Source organism: Drosophila guanche, unplaced genomic scaffold, assembly GCF_900245975.1.
Source record: "Drosophila guanche unplaced genomic scaffold, DGUA_6, whole genome shotgun sequence".
Taxonomy (NCBI): domain Eukaryota; kingdom Metazoa; phylum Arthropoda; class Insecta; order Diptera; family Drosophilidae; genus Drosophila; species Drosophila guanche.
This window is the reverse complement of record NW_022995756.1, coordinates 809,526-834,446: the sequence shown is the minus strand read 5'-3', so window position 1 is coordinate 834,446 and position 24,921 is coordinate 809,526. Positions and strand designations below refer to the sequence as shown.

Below are 24,921 nucleotides of genomic sequence, written 5' to 3'. Positions count from 1 at the left end.
CCCGATAGTCAACTGCCAGATTCTGTTCATGCCGGACGCGCTTTTCAAGCACGAAAAAAGTGGTTTGGATTCTCACGAACGCAAATATACATATAGAATTGTACATGCTGCAGATGTATGCATACTTTTCTATATAAATAAACGGCTATACACCAAAATAGGCTCGGTATTTTGTCTTTAGTGAATAAGTAAGTGACCCAAAGATTTTGTGCTGAATTGAGCATTTTGCAGTAAATAATATCGAAAACCATATGATACCCTTGATACCGTTTGCCAACCTATATGTGTTCCGTGCGTATGACAGCTACTATTGCATTAATAAATACATAGAGAAATAAATATATATAAAATAGTATTTTGGTATCATGCGTATGTAATACAATTGCAAAGAAATCTTTTAAGTATGTATTGATAATATGGGAAGTACTTAACTAATGGAAAACTAAATTATTTAAGTGTTATTTGAGCAATATTTCAAACGTGAAATACCATTTGAATAAAATCATAAAAAATTAGAGAAAATTTGTACAATAATGTACATATGTACATACGATTGGTATGTTTGTGTTATAAACCATATGTTTGTTACTACATCATAACATCGATTAACACTAAATACGATGGACTCCCATAGGATACTCTTACTTTTCTCGTATGCAAACCAGTATCTCAGTTGGGACTCGTTTTTTTTTACCCGGTACTCAAAGAGTAAATAGGGTATATTGTATTTGTGCGAATAACGGTTGTATGTAACGCACAGAAGGAAGCGTTTCCGACCCCATAAAGTATATATATTCTTGATCAGCTTCAATACCCGAGTCGATAGAGCCATGTCTGTCTGTCCGTCTGTCCGTCTTGTTTGTCGGCTCGTTCTCAGAGACTATAAGAGCTAGAGCCACCAAATTTTGTGCTGTATGCTCACACTGAAACCAGTGTATTTCAAAAATTAGCCGCGCCCCCTTCCGCCCCCGCAAAAGGGCGAAAACCTCCCAAATCTACAGTTTTGAAGATACAAGAAAACTAAAAACGCCATTCCGTAGGAAATGGCCATATCTATCAGATCACCAAATTGGGATCCGATCGGATCATTATTATAGCCACAATGGAGAAATTAATTTCCAGTTGCTAAACCCACCCTGTCCCGCAGCGTTTGTTTCTCTTTTTACATTCTCTCATTCACACTTCTGCTTCACTTGGCCCCTGTCTCTGCCCTTCCCCTGACGAGGACTCTTCCGACTTTTAACCCACCCCGTCCCGCAGCTTATATTTGTTTTTTTTTTGTGTGAGGGCGCTGCCTCTGCGTCTGCCGCAAGTCAGCAGTATGTGGGTAGGGAAGGGTGGCGAGCGTGTTGGTGTGAGAAGTGTTGTAGATGTAGATGACAGATGAAGAAAAAATGTAAAATTTGACAAAACACCGCTGAGGTGCAGATGCACTATTGTCCCAATGACCAGTTTTGGTGGCTGTTTACGCGAAATTAGTGCAAAGTGCTTATGGCCGGGAGCAATTAGTATTTTGTATAAGTAAAATGAATTTGTAGCATTAAGTTACTGACAGAAGCTTGTTGGTATAGAACATACATGTGATATGTGAATACGATAGAGAAAGAGGAAGAACATTCATTTAATAGGTGAATATCGAAATTGAAAAGAAGAGATTCAATTGATTTGAATTCCGACTCGGTCGAACAGCAGCACTTGGCTTTTTATTTCGAGATTTTGATTCTGAACTGGTTGCGAGGAGTTGCGGAAACAGTGCCCAAAAGCTAATATTTAAAAGTTAAAACCAAGACTCGGTTTTTAACGCTCTGTATTATAAAACGAGTGACCATCAAAGTTGCGTATAAGAAATTTTAATAGATGGCGCCACTTTCGAAAAATCTGCTGTGAAACCTAGCGGTCATTATTGCACAGAATGTGCAGGAAAAAGTACCAATTTTATTGCTGTTTTAAATATCTCATAAATTGGAAAATACGATTAACTGATCCAATTTTTTTGATGCATTTTATTTAGTAGGCATTACGTGCTCTGTAATGTGAACGATATCTAGTGGTTGGCGATGTGTTCTACATCTAGATGTAGAAAAAGCATCATCTAGATGTAGTCCTGAGTGCCGGGTATAAAAGTTGTGACGCGTAAAAAGCGTCTCACACGTACCTTCTCCTTTTTGTTGCATCAGCTGCATTCGACCCGACCAATATATCGTAGCAATGTATGTACATATGTATGCACATATGTACAAACATACAAGCAAATGTATGTAGATGCTGTAGACTTCATCTGTCAAGAACCAAATTCTTAGAAAAGTTTTTTATTTATTAATTTATTTACCAAATTTTTGAATCAATCAAATATTAATATATATGATTTTTTTGTTTTGTAGTGCTTAAGACGCTGATCATTTGAAAACTGGGCTTCCGGCAAAATGACAACTGTGCATTTACCTATTCCTGTTGGTTCACTTTCTAGTGAAAATCGTGGGAATCCGGAATCGGATGACACAGAAAATATACCTTACCATGCACGTGAAAATGCTCAACCCTTTACGTATGGAAACGTGCCTGTGGGATTCAATGCCAGCGACTTAAGCCATGTTCCTTCTGGGAACGTTTTTGAAACACCGAGTGCAAAGCGAGCACAAATCACATACCCAAGCAGTCCCTCAAGCACTCGCAAGAGCACAAGACCCGGAATATCGCCTTCTCACCCTGTGCTAAGAAAGACGCCGTCGCGACAAGAGTTTGAAGAAATGTTGATGGAACGAAAAGAAAAATCTTTGCGAGAACAAAATAATGCTGCAACGCATCTGGCCCAAAAAGCATCAATACAAAAAGATTTCGATGAGCTGCATGAGAAGCTCAATAAGACCATTCTTTCTACGCAAGAAATAAATGGATCTAAACACCAAAAATACATGGACTTCACATATGCAAAACAAGCCGCCTTATGCACTTCTCCGAGCTCAGAAAATGTTGATCCCACTCACCTTGTGGTGGAAAAGAAACGTCCGGAGACGCCAACATTTCCGGTTGCTCAGCAGTTGGCCAACAGTGATCGATGCGTCAGTCCGTACCCACCAGGAACTGCAAAATGCGTAACACCTGAAGAGCACGGTTGGGCAGCGCAACCTAGTGTTACTCAGGATGTGGAACCACATTTGGTGAAGTTTGCCAAGGATTCATCACAATTTTGGTACAAGCCACATATGACACGGGAAGAGGCTGTGCAGCTACTACGTACAGCACAGGCCGGCACATTTATCATACGAAATTCGACCACGTATCGTGATGCATATGGGCTTGTGTTGCGGGTCGCGAAAGCTCCACCATGTGTACCTAGTACGAGCATATCAGGAAACGGCTATGAGTTGGTACGCCACTTTCTCCTGGAGCCTACGAATCGAGGCATTCGTCTTAAGGGATGCGCCAACGAACCCATATTTACGTCCCTATCAGCCTTTGTCTATCAGCACTCTATTAATAAATTAGCGCTGCCATGCACTCTCATAATACCAGATCAGGATCTGCTGCTTTATTCTCGCGACAATGAACTTATATGCAGACAGAAGCAGGTTCTTGCACAGGGCGCTGCATGCAACGTGCTTTACTTATACCAGTGTGATACGGAATCGCTCACTGGGCTCGAGGCCGTTCGTAAGTCCGTTCACCAGATGTACTTGGATGCAAAATATTCCCTTCCAATAGAAGTACATTTAAAAATATCGCAGGAAGGCATTACATTGACCGACAACACCCGCAAAACTTTCTTCCGCCGGCATTATGCAGCGCAGAATATTTCTCACTTCAGCATGGACCCAAATCAACGATTTTGGAGTGTCAAGGCAAGCGACGAAGGATTGCAGCGATCCGTTAACAAGTCAATATTTGCATTCGTAGCACGTCCGCTGACTGGTACTAAGGACAACCAATGCCACATTTTTTGCGATTTAGCCTCCTCGCAACCAGCTTCAGCAATTGTATCATTTGCCAATAAAGTACTTCCATTGAGTAAATCATCCTGTAACATGCTATAAGAAAAGTAATGTCATTCTTATACTTGTTTTTACCGACACATTTTGTATTTATTTTAAAAATAAACTGAAGAGCTAACCTAGCTGGCAATCAAGATGATTAAAACAATATTAAATAATTGAATTATAAACAAAAATTGTTAGTTGTTGTATTAATAATCTTATGTCTTTGGTAGTGGCGAAAACTTTCGACACTTGCGGAGGGCGATCAATCGAGTATGACAGAATTAGGCTATCCTGCTCCAGTTCCCAGGGATTTTTCACATCAGAACCTGTATAAATCGCATGATGTAGCGTATAATTTTAAATCTGTTTTAAAGATGTACTTGGATACTTGGATAGATCGCAGCTCCCGCAAAACTTTCTTTAGACGTAGTAACACGAGCAGCCTTTTAATACTAGTGTTTATTGGTAAGTGTTTTTCTTTTTTGGATGAACACAGTAATGAAAACGTGAACGAAGTTTTTGGATTTTCGTTGTAATCAAGTTTTTTGAATATTTGTTTGAAGAAACTTGCTCTGCGTGCTTTGGCCTGAGTGAGTTTTTCGATAGGTTTCGGTAAGTTAGGCTGAGTATGTATCAGTTTCGCATTCGAAAGATAAGAAAGCCAACAAGATCAACGACATGCAACATCTTCGCTCCCCGATGGCAACAGTGCTGGCTAAAGGCAACCGATTTCTGAGATATAAACAAAAACATTGGGAACGACAGACATTTTAAACACTTTTCTCGACTATGTGTCCTCGCTGTAACTCCTCATAATGCTCCAATTCTTTTATGACCGAGCCTTCTTTAGCAGTGAGGTCAGTGCTCAACTACCGGCATTTTCTCAAATTGTGAGTGAGGAGAGAAGTCGTACAGATTTGACAGAAGTGACAGCATTGTGATTTGATCTTCTGCTGTGAATATTGTATACCCACCTCACTTATGACTTCTTAATAGTGAGTTTACATTATAGTAAAAAAATTAGACACTAGAAAAAACATTAAACAAAAGTTTTGAAGCAGTTGCTTTTTTAAGTGTAATTCCACCTCTCTACAAAGCTTTCACATGTTAAATCGAATCTTAGGTTTTGATGGGTGACGTATTCAAGTTGGTCGCATTGTAATCTTATATGCATCCGAGTATATTAAGAGCAACCCCAGAAAGAAGGGCTCATATTAGGTTGAGCTCTACAGGCAAAGCCTCATCTCTTCATACGATGAGAAGAGTGTGAATCAGCTTGAATAAATAAATAAATGTACTGGTATATAACTAAACCGGTTTGACAGGAAACTGTTCAATACGAGTAGTTACACTCTCATATCAAAGCAATTCCAGTCGCTCTTAATTTCATATTCCCATCACAGCTCTTATCAGGGTTCGGGAGACAAAACTGCTCTCTGCCTGTTCGAGTCGACAATAAGATTCGCAAATAAAGTTAATGTCGGGGCTACGTATGCCTAGGAGTACCTACATATGTATGTATGTATGAATGTACCTTGAATTTCAACTCACTCAACTTACTTATCTCATTTGATTCCCAGCTTTCAGCGGCAGTCGCCGCGAAGCTTCGTTCGTGTTCACAGCTGTCGAGGCGCCACAATCCGTAACCCGTAGATTACTAAAACCAAAGGCAGGTTATCAAATGAGATTGGGTTTCGCCTCAGTCTTAAAGTTACTCATAAAAATCGCCGCTAAGTCAAGGTTATACTAAAATTAAGAAACAAGTGAGTAATGTGTTGATCGGGCTTTACACTTGAAATTTTCTTATTTGAACGATAACGATGTGAACGATGTTTAAAATATGTAAATTGACAATAAACAGTAGCTGGATGCAAAACAAGCATTAAGCATAGAAAATTAGTTAAAAGTTAATAAATACAAAGAAGATTACAATGTACACTTACATATGTATGTATGTATGTATGAATGTATTTATGTACATATGCGTGTATACATAGTACGTCCGAGTATATAGTTTTTAGAGTTTAGTAATTGAATAGCCAAGACAATATACTTCTCCAGACAGAGAACAGATATTGTAACAGAAGTAGGCAAGAGGAATATCGTGTGTTCCATCATACACAAAATATGTACAAGAAATGTCCATTTCTTTTTAATTACAGACTACGATGAATGGGTATAGGAACCTTTGCCATTTGGTAGTATTGGCCGCCCTTTTCACTTTAAGTGCTAAAGGGGCTCCGCAGCAAGACTCAACCGCTGAGAAAAACATTCAAGAAATATTCAACACCAATCCAAGTATCCCATCGAACAATCCACCTTTAACACGGCCATCTAGTGGAATTGGAGTAGTAGTAACGCCAGAGCCAATAGATCCCTCCAGTCCACTGACGAATTTTAACTCGATCAGCGGAAAGACGGCTACGTGCAATTGTGTTCCTTATTACAAATGTGACCCGTCTACCAACAGTGTAACGGAGGACGAGACCTTTGACGGATTCGGTGTAATCGATATCCGCTTTAACAATGACGATCCAGTCTGCCCCTCCTCCGTGGACATATGTTGCGATGGCAATAGAACACGTAGCGAGACGCTGAACCCGACGCCGTTGGATAAACGACCGAACCAGCCTCGGGGCTGCGGCATTCGCAACGTTGGCGGTTTGGATTTTACGCTCTCCGGTGTAACCCAGAACGAAGCTGGTTTTGGTGAGTTTCCATGGACAGTGGCACTGCTGCATTCTGGAAATTTCAGCTATTTCTGTGCCGGTTCACTGATACACCCACAAGTGGTTCTGACTGCGGTGCACTGCGTCGAGACTCATGCTCCGGGTAGCTTCATGGTGCGAGCTGGCGAGTGGGACTCTCAAACAACTAAAGAGCGTCTCCCCTATCAAGATAGAGTCGTGCAACGCATCATTACACATCCGCAATTCAAGGCTCGAAACATAGCCAACGATTTTGCGCTTGTAGTTCTCGCTCAGCCAGTTACTTTGGACGATCATATCAATGTGGTCTGCTTGCCACGACAAGGTGAAAGCGCCGCACCTTCCATTACCTGTACTTCCACTGGCTGGGGCAAGGATGTATTTGGATCTCCCGGAAAATATAGTGTAATAATGAAAAGTGTGCCGTTGCCTGTCGTGGACTTTAATACTTGCCAAACACGGCTGCGCAACACGCGACTTGGCCCTAAGTTCGCCTTGGATAAGTCATTTATGTGCGCCGGCGGTCAGCGCGGCGTGGACACCTGCCAAGGCGATGGTGGCGCACCACTTGCCTGCCCCATAGGACTCGCCTCAGAGAATCGTTATCAACAGAGCGGCATTGTGGCCTGGGGAATTGGCTGCAACGATGAGGTGCCAGCGGCATATGCTAACGTTGCACTGGCCCGAGACTGGATTGATCAGCAAATGTTGGCCAATGGTTTCGGCACATCGGTGTATACCATTTGATTACTTTCCGAGCCTATACTTTTCGGTTCATTATTATAGACAAATTATATTTAATAAAATGATAAAAATATAAAACGCTCTTTTTATACCCGGTACTCGAAGAGTCACTAGGTGGGACGTGTGAGACGCTGCTTACGCGTCACAACTTCCATACCCGGTAATCAGTAGGACGTCTGTGCTTTAAATTGTACATTTTAATTATTACATTTAGCCACTGTACATTAATTTCATCATTCTGGCTGAAGAACGGATATATAGATAGATAGATAGATTTTGTCGAGTAGTGTTCACAACAAAATTTCTCTTTGAATTAATCTCTAACTAAAAAAAAGTAGAATCGGGATCAGAGCAGGTTTAGATGCGATTCCTTCGCCTCCTCATTCTTGTCCCGACAGCTTCTGCAGAAGTCATCGTGGGGGAAGACGGTCTGGAACCCATTCTGGTGCCAATCTGCCAGTGCCCCGATATGGTTCGGGTAACTGATGAGCTCTACTGTAATAGATTTTCTCTATGATTCCACATGGATAGTGACATTTTGCGTTCTCTGAGTTCGTTTTTAAGTCGCTTTTAAGCTTACAGCAGTAGACTTTCTGGTATTTGCGGGAGATTTGTAAAAATTCCCGAATATCTTCAACTCGTATGTGTGTACGATCATAGTGATCATAGTTTGCAAAGGTGTAAAATCACTATGGTTTCGGTTCTGTACATATGTATGCATATGGTTTCTCCCACAAAAAGCCCGTTTGCCTTTGTGTGCCCACAATCCCGCTGTCTTACAGTACGGATATCAGCTGGAGCGGGTGTACCTTAAAGTTTTCACGCTGTCGAATACCTACATATGTGCTTCAATGTTGTCATGGGCGTCGTGTCGACAGTATGGGCTAACCTGAGGAGACCTCAACCAGCAGTAAAACTGTTGTTAAACTTCCTCATTATACTAATCCCATCGATTTTAAAGTGAAACCACATTGCTTATGACCTTCCGTAGATCAGAGGAAGCCAAATGTACATACATTAACGTATACCATGTGGGAATTGCCACAGTTAACGTTGCCCCATTTTTCCTCTGGGTACAGTTCCCCCAGAAGCCGGGCTGTGATTTGCAGCAGTCCTTTCCGTATAGCAATTCCCCTTTTAAATTTAATTTCCATAATTTTTTTCGGAAGCAGTTGCACATACGAGAATAAAAAACTGCAACTAGGTTGCTGTGAGGAGCGGCGCAAGAGGCGCTCTCTTGGGTGGCCGTGTTTTGGGTTAAGCACATGTTACAGTTACAGTCAGCCTGTCACCTTCAACTGCCAACCAGCGGAGGTGCCAGAGGGTGGACCAGTAAAATGAGACTCCACTTAACATCCCCACCAACTCTAACGGTTCAAAAGAAAGTGCAGGCAGCTACCCTATTCTTCAATTCCGTCGGACTATGGCGGCATTTTGGTCCTCCGGATTTCGCCAGTCTGAGCTCCACTGAGCTGCTTGTCATGACACAGATGGTGGGCACGGAATACCGCTAGTTGCGCGGTAAATACGAGTAAGTATAATTGCAACACTTTGAAGGCTGGGCCCATTTGAAGTGACAAGAATTTTGACACCGTTCCGGTCTGAGGACGCATCTTTAATTTAATTGTTTTGCCTCAACGGAGCTCCTAATTAAGGCCATATGAACAGATGTATGTATGATACACTTATAAGTCTGTAAAGAACAAAAACTAATATTTACACGATACTCCGCAAGAAACCTACATGTTTTAGATGCACATAATTCGTTTAGTTCGATTGCTTGATAAAAATACACAAATATAAAAAGGATTTATATTTTATATGTACCACAGTTCTAAAATATTATGAACTGAAATCTTCAGTAGTGTGTGTGACTTGCTAAAATGTTCCTGGAAAAAGTCGTACCGTTTTTCACATAATAATTCCTCATATTAGTACTAAGAATTGTCGCAACTACTACACTCTCTAGTGCGTTAGACACTGTCGTACAAAAAAGTTATGGATTTATCATGCTTGTACGAATATTTTACGAATATTTTGATTACTGCTACCTAGCAAGTGTGCTGAATACATATTTTTGAGGTGAACGGAGCTCCAAAATAATAATGGGACGCATGTGAATATCCTTGGATTGAGGTTCGTTAAGTGGAATTGTTCGCTACTCATTTGCAAGTGGAATTTATTCCAAAGTGCTTGTGGCTATTTAATATTTATAATTGAAAAAGTTTTGTTGTCGTACCAACAGCATCGCTTGAAGTATTTACTCTGCATGTTGGCCACTGCCGGTGGGTCCCATCCACATCCACCCGTCTAATTTCTCTATCTGGCTCTGGCTCTGGCTCTGGCGCTGTCGCTGGCTCTGTCTCTGCCACTGCCAACTACTTGCAGCCACTTATCATAATTAGACTTTTACTGGTGGTGCAAATGAAGAAGTTTCACTTCAATATATTAACCATGCTTCCAGAGGTGCCCACTTCTGGCAGGGCGCAATTAACAACTCGTTGCCACTGGGAGGCGGGTGACCAACCGTCTCTGAGGGCTTGTCTTGGGTGGCCATTAACATTACTACACGGCTAGTAAGGACTTCCAAGTCCAAGTCCTCTAGGCAAAAACAAAAAGTTATTCCCCACAAGACATTTTCGCAACAAGAGCCGTTCACGTCCACTTCCACTTGGCCCACTTACCACTGCCCTGTCTGTGTGTGCATTATGTGCTGCTTCATCATTATTGACAGACCTAATCAATTGCAATCCATTAGTCTTTGTAGTTTGGCTGCAGACAGATATTAAGAAAAACGAATTTCAAGTTCGGCAACATCCTCGTTTCAGGATAAACGTACCGACCCGGATACGGGTTTGCACTCGAGTTGAGCCTGCCAAGAGCAGATCAAGCAGGGAGAACGTCGGGGAGCCAGAAACTGAATAGATTTCCCTTTAACAACCAGCCAGCGACTTTCGCTATTGGGCCTGCCTGTCACTGCCATTCCCGTTTGTGTGCTGAATTGAATGCTTTTGTTGCACTCGGGTTCCTACCCGTTGAGCAATTAAGTTTAGAACTAGCAGTATGCGATTTACTTACTTGTGTGTTCAGTGGCAGTGGTTAAAAGGGTACTCGTGCCATACCCCGAACTTAAACAGTACCCCGAGCATACTCTGGTTACCGTTGAAAGGGACAAAAATAGATGATTGGGGAGGTAAAATAGCTACATAATATGTTGATAACACTCATTAACGGAGTGCACTTACAAAGAATGCTTTCTCTCAGTTAAAATCATACCTTCATAAATCCTTTAAAATGTCCTGTGTACCCATAGGTAAGAGTGCATACATGTACATAAATATGTGAGTACATATGTAATGGAGTAACTTCATTTTTATACGTATATTTATTTATTACCCTGTTTCATTACTTCGCCCTAAACAAAAACTATTGTAAAACATGAGAATGGTTTACGCTGCCGAATTTGATCCACGAAATAGTTGTAATATGGTCTCTCATTAATCTTACAGATGGAGTATTTTTAATATATGGGCATTCGCTTTTCGCGAGCCATTGGCATTGAAAACAAATGTTCGATTATTAATGGACTGAAAGTAACATTCACATTATTAAGGCCAACTAGCTCATTTAACTACATATGTATGTATATGTAAATGTATATGTATATGTATATGTATGGCTAGTTATCCGAAAGGGTTCAACAATTTCTATGATCTTATTTTAAACTACTCTGGGGAGTGTTTTTCTCTCTTCGTATGTGATACTCGAGCCTCAATGGCAATAAAGACATTTCGGCTTACAACTTTGTTAACCTGCTACTGCACCTGCAACCAGGTGCTATTGCTCATGTGCTGCTTGAACTCGTACTATGTTTTTGAAATGTTAACGGTATGAATGGATAAATGTTTTCATCTTATGGGTATTAAGCACAAACGAACGCAACTGTGCATCTGTAAAAGGGGATCGCGAGTATCCCCGTCACCAACATGGACCGGATCCAACAAATTCTCCCTGTTAGTTTTCTTCTTTTGAGTTTAATATGGCCTATAACTAACGTAAAATTACTATATGGTCGGCATGTTCAAACCCTTTGGAGAACTATGTATCATGGGTGGTTTACAAATCAATAAACATGGTGTTGTGCGAGTTACGCAATCGGCACTTGTTTTAGTCGTTACAATATTTAAAACTTCAACACCACATATGTATGTACATATGTAGTTACACTTTTATAATCGCATTTCACTGAAGAGCATGAATATGAATGCAAGTAATGTTCATTGATCTATTAATAAGTACATGGTACTGTCATATTGTTGGTAATACGTAATACAGTGATATAAATCCTTTCATTTGGGACTACTTAGTTCTGCATCGTGTTAGTTTTTGTTGTTAACGGTTGTCAACGGATAAGCCTCTGAACAGCAGTTATCATTTAAAATCTCTGGCACCTAGTCTCTTACACAAAGGTCTAATTACTTAAGAGTAAACAAGTCTGTCAATATTTACAAATAGAGTAGATGCTTGCCCAATGGACGTCACTGTACAGCCACTGAAATTGGTTCCTAGAAGCACTGACTGCGCCCGGAGGCGCAAATTTGCAGACCACCCTCAATATTGTTGGTCGATTTGGAAGATTGTTCGAACTCCTGCTTTGGCTGCATAGTCCCAAAGGACCTGGGAGATTTCAGGGAGAGCAATTTGCTCGGCAGAGCCATAGAGGCTGGCGCTGGCGCTGGCGAGTCGGTCACGGTGATGGCTGGTATGCCCGGCTTGTTGCTGTTGCTGTTAGGAGGAGTCCCCGAGCGACTTGCTCGGCCATCGGCACTGGAGCTTGCCTGCGAGCCCATGGTTGCCGTCAGCGGCAGCATGTTAAAGCCCATGTGAGAGGGTCGCACTGCAATTGCGATCGGCAAGGAAGCCTTCCGGTTTAGCGAGTGTCACCCGTAGAAATACTGAGCGCTGCTCTCTGTAGACACGCCACGCGACAGATTGCGTGGCACTGTGCTATCGTAGTAGATCCCACAGCCGCTGTTCGAGGTTGAGGGCATGGCTGTTAGTGGCAGGGGATGGCCAGTACTCATCGAAGTCGGCGGCGGGGAGGGGGAGCTCATTATTCCCATGCTGGTGGGTATCAGCGTGCGTCGCAGAGTGTGGTGATGTCCAGCCACCATGACAGCACCTCCCAAGTACGCTGGTGAAACCGTGCTCAGTCCGGAGGGTCCAAGGAAGTGAGCACCTACAGGAACCAAGTAGATTTTGCAATTTAAAGTACATAAGTAAACTGATCGTATCCTCACCCATTGTCAGGGGCCCGTTTGTTGTGGGATGACCCATGGTAGTGTAACTGGCCTGCGAGTGCGGAGCCATCAGAACAGTGGTTGCTCCAGAGGTAGGGTGCGAGAGTGCCCCTGGTAGGCCTCCGTAGCTGCACTTGGGCGTCGGTGCGTATGTCATGTAGGTCTTTTGTTTGCCAGCACATAGTCAGTTTTGTGTGTGTTCATGGTGACGGCGCGTCCACAAAGGACATAAAAAGAGAGAGCAGAGTGTGGCATAAAGTTAGGCTGGGCTGGCACTCATTAGTGCTCGTTGGCGTTGGCTGGCAATCCAGCCCTGCACTCCGCTATCAAGCTAATGTAGGGGAATAAGCTATACCGTATATTCAAGTCTAAGGCTATAAGAGAAAGCACAAAATAACCAAGATTGTGCCAGCACACTGATCAATCTACTTTCTTAGAGCAGAAGACAGAAATCAGAATGATTGTCGGCTCAGGGTGTTACCTTAGAGGGTATGCAAAACCCAGTGTGTTGACAGAGCAGACATAAAGATTGAAGAAAATATGTGTAAATATGTACATGTATGTCTGTGTATACGAGGTTGTGCGTTTGTACTATATGTGCATCGGATCCCTGCCGTCCCGTTGTTTTTGCTCTTTTCCTCTCAGTACGCATGGCGCAGTACAAAGGGCAAAGAAATTGTTGCAGAGAGCATTCGGAGCAAGGATGCCTCCACCTGGCAGGCTGTGGCAGGACAAACGACTCCCAGTGCTTCAAAGTCTAGGGTCCTTTGTTTGCGAGAAAAGGATTTAATGGCCATAGGAAAGCAACTGCACTTGTGCCCTACCCTGACAACAGTAAGAAACGAGGCAGCCTCCCCGCTCTACTTCCAATTTCCATCACAAACAATGCTCGGTTTTCTTTAACTTTTGTGTCCCTTCCTCGTCACACATGGTCGACTGCACCAACAATTAGATTTGCATAATTAGTAATGCCTGTGTATTTACCTCTGGCAATGGCTGCTGTCCGAGACACTAACTGTGCTGGGATGGGTAGTGGTAGTGGCAGGTGTAGGGGTAGAGCTAGAGGTAGGGGAAGTTGGTCATGCGGCAAGCCTCTAATCTTTGCCGCAAAGCAAAGCACAGCATTTGGATTTATGGACTGCTGCGAGCGTAGGGACACTAATCATTATTATAGTAGAGACATACAAGGATTGCTAGAAAACGTTGTGAAGATTGGGTCGGATAATTGAAATTGTTCTGAGCAACAATGTTAGAATGGTCGAAACAGTGATGTGAATTTCCCTATCACTGATGATTAACAATCAAAAAATTTGTTGGCTATTGGCATTCATCATGGTTGGCATGAGAATCTTTTCTGGTGCACTTTTCTGGAAAGAATTGTTAAGCGACTTACCTCGTTCCGAGACGATAGACTGGGCAGTGGCATCGGACCTGTTAGGTCGATGTCGGCGTCGATGTCAGATATGTCATCTGCAAAGGAGTCTGGCAGGTGGGATTCTCTTGTTGCCGCCTGATGAAACCTGCTTGCACCCCCATTTCCGACCCCTGTGCTGGCACCTTGAGTATCTGCAAAGGCCTTGGCGACCCCGCTAGCACTTGAGCCGCTGTTCTTCCGTTCACCGCGCCGTTTCTGCAGCGCGAGCCGGCCAATGACAAGCGTCAGACAGAGGAGAACGCCAGCCGCCACCGATATGATTAGGTATAGGTAAAATTGCTCCTGATGTTCTGCTTGCCCATGAAAGAGAGAACAAAAACAAATAAATACTGAAGTCAGGGCAATCGAGTTTCACATCAAATAGTGTTAGTGGACTATGCTAATGACGTAGAAAGTTATCATCTCCTGCGGACATGTCCGAAGGACATATAGGAGCGTTGCTTGGTCGTGTGGCTAAAACAAGCCGGGCTGAACTTTAACTCGCATGTTTGTGTCAAGGGACATGAATGAAATGAAAACTCTTTTGCCGTGTGGGGAGCTGTTGCTGCAAGCTTGTGTGCTACATGTCTAGCTTGCTGAGTTGACTTTACTACTTATGACAGCGCATTCAGCAAGGCTTTTCTTCGGGAATGAAAGGCAGCGAGCCTGGCCACGCTTACTTATTGTCTGTCGTCTCCAGAGTGTTGGGACGTGATTTTCCCGTGGTAAATGCTTTGAGGTGCTATCAGTGTTTGTGGATTCTTCACTATTCATTCCCACATATGTACATATTGTATATTTATTCCCTATTACATATGTGTTTTTGTAGGTATGGCACCAAGGGGTGTTTGGACGAGAGTTTGTGTGAAGTAAAACTTTGATTATTTACACATGAAGGTTTCGTGCAAAAACGAACGTTATCCAGCGGTACATATACATATGTACATACATATGTATGTTGCTATGTAATAGCTAGGGACATCCACACTCACTTCGTATATGGACATAGCAGCTGAGCCAATTTACCAAGAAACCAATGACCTCGACCTGCTCCGTAACGATGTCCTCTTCGGTACAGTTCAGTCCAATGACTCCCCAATCATCGACATTAACGCACTTGCGTTTGAAAATAGCGTTTCCATCAGCGGCGATGGTTTCGGGTGTCGGTTCTGAACTTGATTGTGAACCTTCGATTGCACCGATCTCTTCACTGGAAGCAGTCGTGTGTACCGCCGAGTCAGCTATCTCAGTGACAAAGTCTTGGTTCAACGCTGTTTTTATCCGATCAAGCAGCCGTAAAGATGACACAAGTTTTTCTGTGAAAGAAAAAGTTTTCTAGTCGAGGACAGCTATGATCCATATTGAATCTTCCCAATTATTGTTGGTCTGTTTCTTAAACAGGGATAAATGCCAAAAAATTAAATTGTTTGACTTACCTTCTAATAAGCCATCGTCAAGCGAAAGAAGTGGTGGAAGGAGTGTGCTTGAAGTACCCACTCCTAGCGCGCCATTCCCGAACTCGAAGGGCATACCGACATTTGGAATAGCGCCTTGAAGCTTGGGGGCTGGCGGAATGGCTTCGGACTCTTTGTAGAACTGGTCTTCGTCATAGAGCTCATCTTGGTCCATGTCGAGCTCAGACTGCTGTGGCTCGTCGCCCTCCGGCGCTGTCTCGTAGCGATCCTTCAGCACTTTGCGTGGAACTGGAAACAGTACAGGGGAATGTTAATACATTTAATGAATCTCTGTTCTCGCTGGTGAGGTACTCACTGCATGTGTACACAACTTTTAGGTACATTCGCACATCGGCCTTGCACGGACGACCGAATGTGCCAGCATCTGCGGTTACCGAGCAGCGTCGCCGCCCATGGCAGATCTGCATCACTGTCTCCGTGGCGTACGACACCAGGCAGGCTGCAAAATATTTGATTGAAATTGCCAACGTAAGACTACCACTAGCAAAAAATCGCCAACCCTCTCAGCGCTACTTACTCGGCCTGCCGTTGTCTTCGCTGGTACCAGTGCTGACTCCGGCGCCCTGTCCCCCACACTGTACGCTCTCTCGTTCTGTGTGGCCGAAGGAGGCGCTGTATATGGCAATGCGAGAGTAGGGATTGCACACAAGCGGCATATTGTCGTTCTCGCAGGCCACCTTGCTTCGGAATTCGTCTGGAATTCAGTGGAAAGAGAAATTATAAGCCATAAATATATTTAAATAAAATGTACAAGTTATGTATGCAAAGCACACACCCACACACCCACGTAGTGGGTGTAGCTCGTAAATCTCAATGCATCATCTCAATCGGTTTTGGAATTTCTGATGGTATTTATTTATTATTATTTATATGTTATTCATATTATATAAATTGATAAATTCAGAAAGTTCTTCTGTGAATATAAGTGGCCGGGGATCCCCGCCGCACTCAGATTTTCCCATAACTTTCTTCCAACTTTTGCAGCCAAAAAATGGAAGCTACCTTTCGGCAGCACGTGTCTCTCTCTTTTTTTTCAGATGGTACCGACTATTTTTAGTCCTTCAGTTCATGTAGATCGTTATGGTCTTGTAGAAGCTGTAGTTTCTATCTATTTCATATCTATCCGGAACAAGTCCCATAAATATGTTAGGGCGAGAGTTTATGTACAGACCCCGGCGTTAGATTTTGTGTTTCAGGGTCCTTTGGTAAGTATATTATGTATAGGCATTGAAATGGAACCTTCAGCATCAACATAGGGATAAAGTTTAATAAATTTGGTAAATATTTGGTTAACTGTGTGGGGGGGTTGCTTGGGCCTTGCCCAAAGGTTTTCCTGGTTGGTTTTTTCCCACAGGCCTCTGGGGCACGAGAACACACGCTTAGTGTGCTTTCCACCTGCCGCCGGGGTAGCCGACCTATTGAGAGCCGTGATTTCTTGGTTCTTCGGCGAGTACACGTTTTATTACGGCTAAACGTGAGAAAAGTTGAAAATTGGCATTTTTATGACCGCAATGTGCCGCCCGCAGAAGCCACTCCCCAGGCGCCCCTAGCTCCAGCCTCTTCCGCCGGCCAGCTGGGTCCATGCGCTGCTTGTGTCGTGCAGCTCAGGATGAGGCTCCGCATCAGTCGCATCAGCCTCATCCGCCCTATCCGCCTTATCTGCATGGTGCGGGTGCGTTCCCTGCCCTTTCTTTCCCTTTCGACGCACATAACCCGGCCGTTATTTTTCAACGTTTCCCACTCGTACTTTGCAGTTTTATTACTTGTCGCTGGTGTCCGTAATGAGCAAAAGATAACAGACAATTTAGGGAAAAAAAAGAACAAAAAAAAAGAGTCTCCTTAATTACATTATACTCGGCATGGGCTGCGGCTCCGAGCCACTCGTCGCTCGACGCTCGTCGGTTGTCCCCACCACATAGTACATCCCTCCGCCGAGTCTTAGTACTTTTCCCATCCTACCTTGTTCAGCATCTATGGTGCTACGGTAACGGAGGGTAGACCAAGTGCTCGTACTTGTACATGTGGCCTCTTACTGGCAGTTCTGCACTTCCATTTTCTAATTTGACTGGCTTTCCTCTTCCAGTGGGCTTTTGTGTTCTCTCTGGCTTTGGTGTGTTTGTGCGCTGCTTAACGAAATAGCATCTGCTTCACTTGACACAGAAAATAAATAGGAAGTAAAAACTTTGCTGGGTCTGGAATAAATTACCAAGGAATTACATACATATATGCCAGCTCCAAAGCAGCACCTCCGCTTTAGAGTCGTACACGAAATCATGAACGAGTAGAGTACACAGCATCCAAAGCACATCTGCATTTATCGGAAATGCGTTGCCCTTCTGCGGAGCGCATTAAGAGCTCGTTTATCGCACATTGGGACAGTGCCTGAGATTGGCTGGGGCAGGTGTCTACTAAGAAGACTTGCCGGTGGCAAGTAGCAAGCGGTAGCAAGTAGCAAGTCACATCAGTTCGCTTATCGTCTTCGCCCGAAATGCTCCGGGTCCACGAGTGAATAAACGCGAGTGGCCAAGCGGATCGTAAATAATCGAGGCCATTAGCTTCATCGCTGCGGTGATGGAGACGGAGACTGGACGACCGGGGCTAAGGCAAACAGAGCTGCGCCAAACTATGCAAATAGTTTAGCAAAAACTTTGCACAACTATTGTTAACGAGCGCAGCTGCCGCGCTCGTTCTGCTCTCAGCAGAATCAAATCGGAAAGTCCAGGAACCAGGATTATTGAAACCAGACCGCGGATGAAAAGCGTAAAGCTGGGCAGTGACCAACCGAAGATATTTATTCTTCGTGCAATAAAGCGAGTATTCAATTTAAGCCGATTTCCGATGGTAGGATATCCGCTAATAGATTTCGATTTTCATTTTAGTCTATGAGCATCTCTCACAATTTCCCAGTAAAATATTTCCTAGTACAAGTCTATAAATAAAATTAGTAAAATCATTTTCTCATGTTTACTCTTTTTTTTCTAAGCAAAACCCAATTATTGGGAGGATTTCCTCTGCGAGTTTCAAGTAAATCGTTTTATAATTTGTAATTCTAACCCCAAACATCTCGAATGATCGGATAAATCCGAGTTATACGTTGAGTGTTGTCGAAGGTATCGCTTGTTCCCAATTGAACGACACCACTGCCATATTGTTTATCTGTTTCAGCTGACACAAAATTGTTTGTTTGCTCAAAAACTTAAATTGATATTTGCCACTTTTGCAGCAGGCAAATATTTATCATATCGCACAGCAAATAATATATTTCATGTATGTCGTCGGCGGGGAGGACGAGGACGGCGTCTGCAACCTGACAGGCACTGCGCCGCCTCGACATATTCCAATCGATTGCACCCGACAAGGAATGTGCAAATGCACACACTGAGCTCTTGTTTGGTTCTTGGTAGTTTTGTCTGGGCCTAGCTGGATAGACGCTGGAATACTTACATGGACGACATTTGTAGGCAATCTCGACGAATTTCCGAATGCCCGAGCAGGGATCTCCACTAGAGTGCGTTTTGGAATTCGCGGCAAACTTGCAGTGCCGTTTCTTCTGGCAGGCATCTACCACCGTCTGCAGGAGGGCGTACTGTAAGAAACCAGACAGAGCGCCATATGAGGAAATGCATGGAAGGGCAGCAGTAGGGGTGAGGATTGTGCAGCAGGATTCGATTTAGATACCAATGTTCGAGCAATGGGCACATCTGTCCCAATACTTCAGAGCTGGTGGCACTGGTGGGGTGGCACCAGAAGCATTCTTGGAGTGAAGCCAAGGCAACGATTTGCCTTACGAGAGTAGACTCATAAATTCTTGCACCTGACTAAAAGCCAGGCACAGAGATTAAACAATATTTTATGCCATACAAATCCGGCTGATACTCGCCTGAATTGCATAATGAGTAAAGGGCTGTGCCAGAAAATAGCAATTGAATATTTTACCCTTGTCCCTAAATTGGACTTTGTATAACTGATGTAAATATAATTGCCTTGGGCGGCGATAAATGTGTAATTAGAGAGGTGACAGGTGACACATTTTCCACAAAAGGAAAGCTGATTCATATCAGTAATTTGCTTGAACCTTTTATTATCTGAACCGGCAGAGTTCTGAGATTCATGCATATGCATACATATTCCCTCAATCATCAAAGTGCTTTAGGTTAGTCAGTACTGCCATATCAACGCTAATCAATCCAAACAATCCCGGACAGGGCAGTGCTACAAATCCTGGAATCCAAATCAATTAGGTCGATTTCCTGGAACGCACTACAAGTGTACACACAAATGTCTATACCTACATATGTACATACATGTAGGTAGATTTCTTGCATTCACATTCGCTTTATTTGCTTTTGGTCCTCTGTGTCATTGCCAGGACAAAAGCTGAGCTATTAATTTGTTTGCTGTGGCAGCATTTTTCCCCTCAATGGGAAGTGGAGCGTGCGGTGTTCGGAAAGGGTATGCATAATCTGTCGTTAACGCTCTGATGCTGGGCGTCCGAGCTACCATGGTTCGAACCCACTGCGTAGATGCCTCTGCTCCGCTTAATTTGATTCTCTTCTTTAGGATTTGATTAGCCGCTGGCTCTGCTTCTTCCTAAGCATCCACACCCAGGCATGGAGACCGACTTTGAAATTGATGTGCCTAATGAAACGCAACAAGGGAGAGCGGCACACACAATAATAAGTCTTTATGGGATATTCTTCGATGTGATATTAGCAACTACATTGACTGTTACTGCCCTGGTACTGATAAAAAAAAGACCAGGCACAGGGTACATAAGAGTGCAAGTGCACGTTCGGGTATAAAAATGAGTGTTTATAATTATTTTGAACAGTTTGTTGGGCTTAGGAAATTGGTTCGAGGACGAGGAACAGGAGTCGTGGAGCTCAGTCATATTGCTCGTGCGAGTACAAATGATTTATCCCTTATTGGCCAAAGTGAATCTAATCGATTTTTATTATGAATTATTGCTGGTTTTATGGCATCATTCTAGTTCGCTGATTTACTATATTTATGCTGTCTCCACATGTGTGGAGCGAGAGGGCTTGCATTCTCCCTTCGTGTGAGAATGTCTTTGAATGCAGAGAGTTGTAGAGTCGTGCGGAAAATGGGAAAATAAAATTGGGCACAAGTGTAAGCCGATCCGCTGTCAAGTGGCATCCAGCTACGCTGACCAATCCGAGACTGCTGCATTATACACCAAGGACATAGGACATACATCTGTACATATGGATGTGTGTACATGCCCATTCGTACGAGTGCGAGTGTGTATGGCCCAAGCCACTGCCGCAGTGAGGTCAATACTGGCATTGCTTTCCGTCGTTTCGCCTCGTCTCCTCTGGCACAGCCTGCTTTTACCCTCAATGATGAGTGCGACGATGATGGAATTGCAATTATACTGATTCTGCTTACCTGTAATCCGCTTACGGTACATGTTTCCGGCGGTTTGACTTCGATTTCTGTTCCACTGTGGATTTCAGCATCGCTGGCACTTCCGGTCGTGGTGAGGTCCTCTTGCGAAACGGGTGGACACAGGCTGTGGTCGGTTAAATCTGTTCAAGTGGACGAGAGCGCAATTTTGTTTATGTGAACGTGTCGTGGACGGTTTCGACGTGCTTTTGAGTGGAGAAGGCAGGTGAGTATACTACGAGTGGGAAAGGAAGACAAGAGTGGTACGAGTGGGCTGGAGTGCCACATGCCAAGTGGGCACAAGTACTATGATAGGAGCCTACAATGAAAAAACCTTTGCCCCGCCCCGCCCCGCCCCGCAACCCAAGGTCCGCAAGTGCCGAAGTGCCCAACCTTTCCATATTTACTTCCCATACAATCTCGCGATACTTGATATGGGCGTGTGCATGGACCGCTCCAAGGCTGCCCATTTCGTGTGCCAGCATACAGAGACACAAACACGTCCATGTCCATGTCCATGCCCACGCTCGCGCTCCCGCAGGCAAGTACAACACAATGCGCACAATCGACGCGTGTAACGGACAAACTTTGGCCAGCAATCAATCAATTGAGACATGCTGCCAGGACGAGCAAGACCACTCCTTTTCCAGACCACTGCAGGACTGCCCTCTTGACCACGTGCCGTTCCCTGACTTACCACCCGCCCGTCCGTACTGAGCCAGTTCAATGGAAATGCTGGTGCCGCGAGGACAACTGAGTGACAGCTGCTCGGAGTCGCATCCTGCTCGTTGATACGTTCTCAAGGTGGCGGCCAGGAGAGCTAAAAATAAACAACGACAAGTAATTGAACTTTATTAGTTGACTTTAAATATAATGTATTATTACAAGAAATCCTAGCCTGAATGTTACAATGGAAACATCTACAGTTCGTAGATTAATGAATCGAAAAATGTAAATGGTGTTACGTTTGATTCTGCTTGGAATACTTTTCGGGTGTTCAATCGAAAGTAACCTTCAGAAGTAAACCAAGAAGGGAAGTCATTACCCTCTCCAATTGATGTACAATCGTGAGTATCTGACGAGTATGCAGAAATAGAGAAGCGAGCGCTATGGTATTGAAGCTGGTTTGTGTAGGGGAGGCAGAAGTGAGGAAAATTCGATTTCCAATATGCAGTCTTTCCGTCTTCAACTTAACTGACACTTGACACCTTAGCAAATTCAGACATTCGATTCCATGTGAAATTATTTCCGAATATTCTTTCGTGGCGCTTGACATCAGTGTAAACAAGGGAGAATGACAGAAGTTGAAATTGCGCAGCTAGAAAATACCCTGCACTATTGACAATAATAATGAATTAAGGATGTACATACATACATAGGTACTCTGCCATATCTGATAGCTTTAGGATTGCTTCCCCATCGAAACATGATTTTCCAAACCATTTGGTCTGCTGCGCAGATTTCCTGAAGCCTGGCAGTGCACTCTGGCACTGGGTATACCCAGGGTATGGGAAGATTCTGTTATTTGTTTCTGTCTATTGTGCTTTCCGCTCAGCCACTTGCTCCTGGTAGAATGTAGCACCTCCACCTCCATCGCCTGGGTAGGTACTTCTGCTGTATATCAAATACGGACGAAGGACCAGTGCCGCGTGGAGGAAAGCGCTCACATGGTTCGAATATTAAGTAGTACATACCAAATATATTTACACACATATGTACGTACATACATACATATATCGTATTTGTGAGCATATGTACTTTCGATACTCGAGATACTCTGCACATTTATGTATAGCATTGCCATTATAGATTTTCGTTTTTGGGTGTGAAAACACAATGGAATACAGCGAGCAGTGAGTTGAAAAACCATTCGCAAAAGCAGCCACAACACCATCAACAATGGTCCCCATTCCCCATTCCAAAAATGTAAAACGCAGATATGTATATACGCTAGCGCAAAAGGCATCCTAACCCGCACACCACACGATGCAGGACATATAAATGTGTATGTACATACATATAACATGAGCTACTTTACTTGAAACTTTACATTCAAATGCGCATTTACAGGCAGATCTCGGGTTCAGACAGATATAGCCAGCCACATGAACATTTATTGTAATTACACGGGCACATAGAGACCAAGAAAAGCCAATCTGAACAATCTAATTAAATCTAATCGAATACCCGACCATTATCTACTCTGAAATTACTCTACCATACAATGTATCATAGTTATATAGTTACATTATCCCAAATCTGTAAATGAGCAAATCTTTGTTGTTATTATGTGATCAAAACTTGGGCTTTCTTGTCTCATTTTTTGTACCGTTGCCGAGTTTTCGAGTATGAGTATGAATACATGATATGTATGTGCACATCGGCGCTAGCTGATCGTATTAACTGATAAGTACGTTGTATGACATATTCTCTTTATCTCTCTGTTAAAGTTGTAAAGAACGGGAGACAGTTGGAAAGTGCACGGAATCTTAAAAAGGCATACATCTTAAGTAGGAAGACTAATTCGGATTTAAGCTACTATTTCCCTAGTCTCCATTTCGTAAACTTTAATTGCATGTAAAACTTCAAATCCCAATTTACGATATCAGATCTACCCAAGAAAACGTATCTAAATAAACATAGAGAGAGAAGAGAGGAATTTAATGTTCATTCTACCTATGCTCCTCTCGCACTAAGAAATGTTCCCTTTTGATCTTGATTACGGGTAGATGCAAATCTTCCGAACTGTGGACACCACAGACTTCTGTCCTTTGTGATGGATTTTCAAATACAAAAAATGAGAACATTTGTAGTATCTGAGAGCCAAAATGCTCATCATGCACAGACAGACGCAATCGGCTGGTCATGGATCTGTACATCTATTTATCTTTTATTTTGTCGAAAGAGCTTCCTTCTGGCTGTTAAGCACATCCATACAAAACTAATATTTTCTTTTGGTTAAGCGAATACAAATTGTTCCTGCCGTTATCTTTAGAGCTGAATTTAAACAGTGCTTTTATAATTTTGTATTACATTATCTGTTACTAGCTCAAGACGAAAACTTCTTTGTCCTGACCTGTTCTGTCAAACACTAGCGAGGGGTATGTGGAAGTTGCCAAAGAACAAGGGCAAAATACGGGAAAAAAACAAAATTGATGGGGACGCCAAGGCTTAAGTGATCTGTTATGCCAGTGGAAGAGTTATGGAAGAGCCATCTATAGTGTCCTGGACAAAGTCGCCTCCATTATAGACTCATTTTTAGGCGATGTTTGGCTTCAGTCACAGTCAAAGTCACTCGTGTGGTTACAGTTCTGTCGCCTTAAGTTTGATGTTCCAGCACAGGGGAGGACCTGTGGGAACGCCGCAAAACATCCAAACGATATGGACTTTTCTTTCGTTTAGTGTTTCCACGTACGAAACACAGGGCACATCTGAATTGATTGACTTTGTAAACTGGCTGGGAAGCACTCATTGGATTAAATTGCCAAAAACTGAACATTGATTAAATTATTCCATTCCAATTATTATTCCCTTCATTGATCTAGGTCATTATTCTACCTGCTTAGGTGTGTCTAAAGCATAGATCTGAATATACAAGGAATCATATATACAGGAATACAGGAATACAGGAATCATATATACAAATATGTAGGGGGAAATCGACTCCAAGATGAAGTTCAAAACAGACTCGTGCCACTAGTATATTTATAAGTTTGCGAGTGTCTGATAGTTACAGTTGTACAGTTAATAAATCTTGCGAAATTTATGATTGTTTGTTTTGACTCTCGTATAAATCATTAATGGAGAAACTACATAAATATTTGGTGGCTCTCGCTTTCAGATCTGGAGTGGAAAAACTTTTGCCGCACGAGTTAATTTCATTACCAGGAGCTGAAAACG

General features: G+C 43.1%; 3 protein-coding genes across 5 annotated transcripts in view; 2 read left to right on the top strand and 1 right to left on the bottom strand.

Annotated features, from left to right (window-relative positions):
• Positions 1-4,114, top strand: LOC117590147 (tensin-1-like). The gene is made up of 2 exons (XM_034282527.1): positions 1-188; positions 2,382-4,114. Exon 2 carries the CDS (start codon positions 2,424-2,426, stop codon positions 4,029-4,031), a length of 1,608 nt encoding a protein of 535 aa, XP_034138418.1. The 5' UTR covers positions 1-188; positions 2,382-2,423; the 3' UTR covers positions 4,032-4,114.
• Positions 4,115-5,553: 1,439 nt separating this feature from the next.
• LOC117590149 (phenoloxidase-activating factor 2) lies at positions 5,554-7,504 on the top strand. Its single transcript, XM_034282530.1, has 2 exons — positions 5,554-5,737; positions 6,137-7,504. The coding sequence occupies exon 2, from the start codon at positions 6,143-6,145 to the stop codon at positions 7,427-7,429; it is 1,287 nt and encodes a 428-aa protein (XP_034138421.1). The 5' UTR covers positions 5,554-5,737; positions 6,137-6,142; the 3' UTR covers positions 7,430-7,504.
• A 4,242-nt stretch (positions 7,505-11,746) lies between these two features.
• Positions 11,747-24,921, bottom strand: part of LOC117590144 (protein eva-1 homolog C-like) — a 28,474-nt gene continuing 15,299 nt past the window's right edge. Inside the window, exons 3-12 of one of the 3 annotated variants that reach the window (XM_034282517.1) lie at positions 21,719-21,841; positions 21,025-21,164; positions 19,060-19,201; positions 16,133-16,309; positions 15,911-16,054; positions 15,577-15,843; positions 15,133-15,456; positions 14,120-14,451; positions 12,727-12,889; positions 11,747-12,665 (exon numbers count right to left, since the gene is read on the bottom strand). In XM_034282517.1, coding sequence (XP_034138408.1) covers positions 12,367-12,665; positions 12,727-12,889; positions 14,120-14,451; positions 15,133-15,456; positions 15,577-15,843; positions 15,911-16,054; positions 16,133-16,309; positions 19,060-19,201; positions 21,025-21,164; positions 21,719-21,841 — 2,111 coding nt within the window. In that variant the 3' untranslated portion in view covers positions 11,747-12,366. Of the gene's footprint in view, positions 12,666-12,726; positions 12,890-14,119; positions 14,452-15,132; positions 15,457-15,576; positions 15,844-15,910; positions 16,055-16,132; positions 16,310-19,059; positions 19,202-21,024; positions 21,165-21,718; positions 21,842-24,921 lie in introns of those variants that run through there. The other 2 variants (XM_034282518.1, XM_034282519.1) reach the window with 2 other exon arrangements.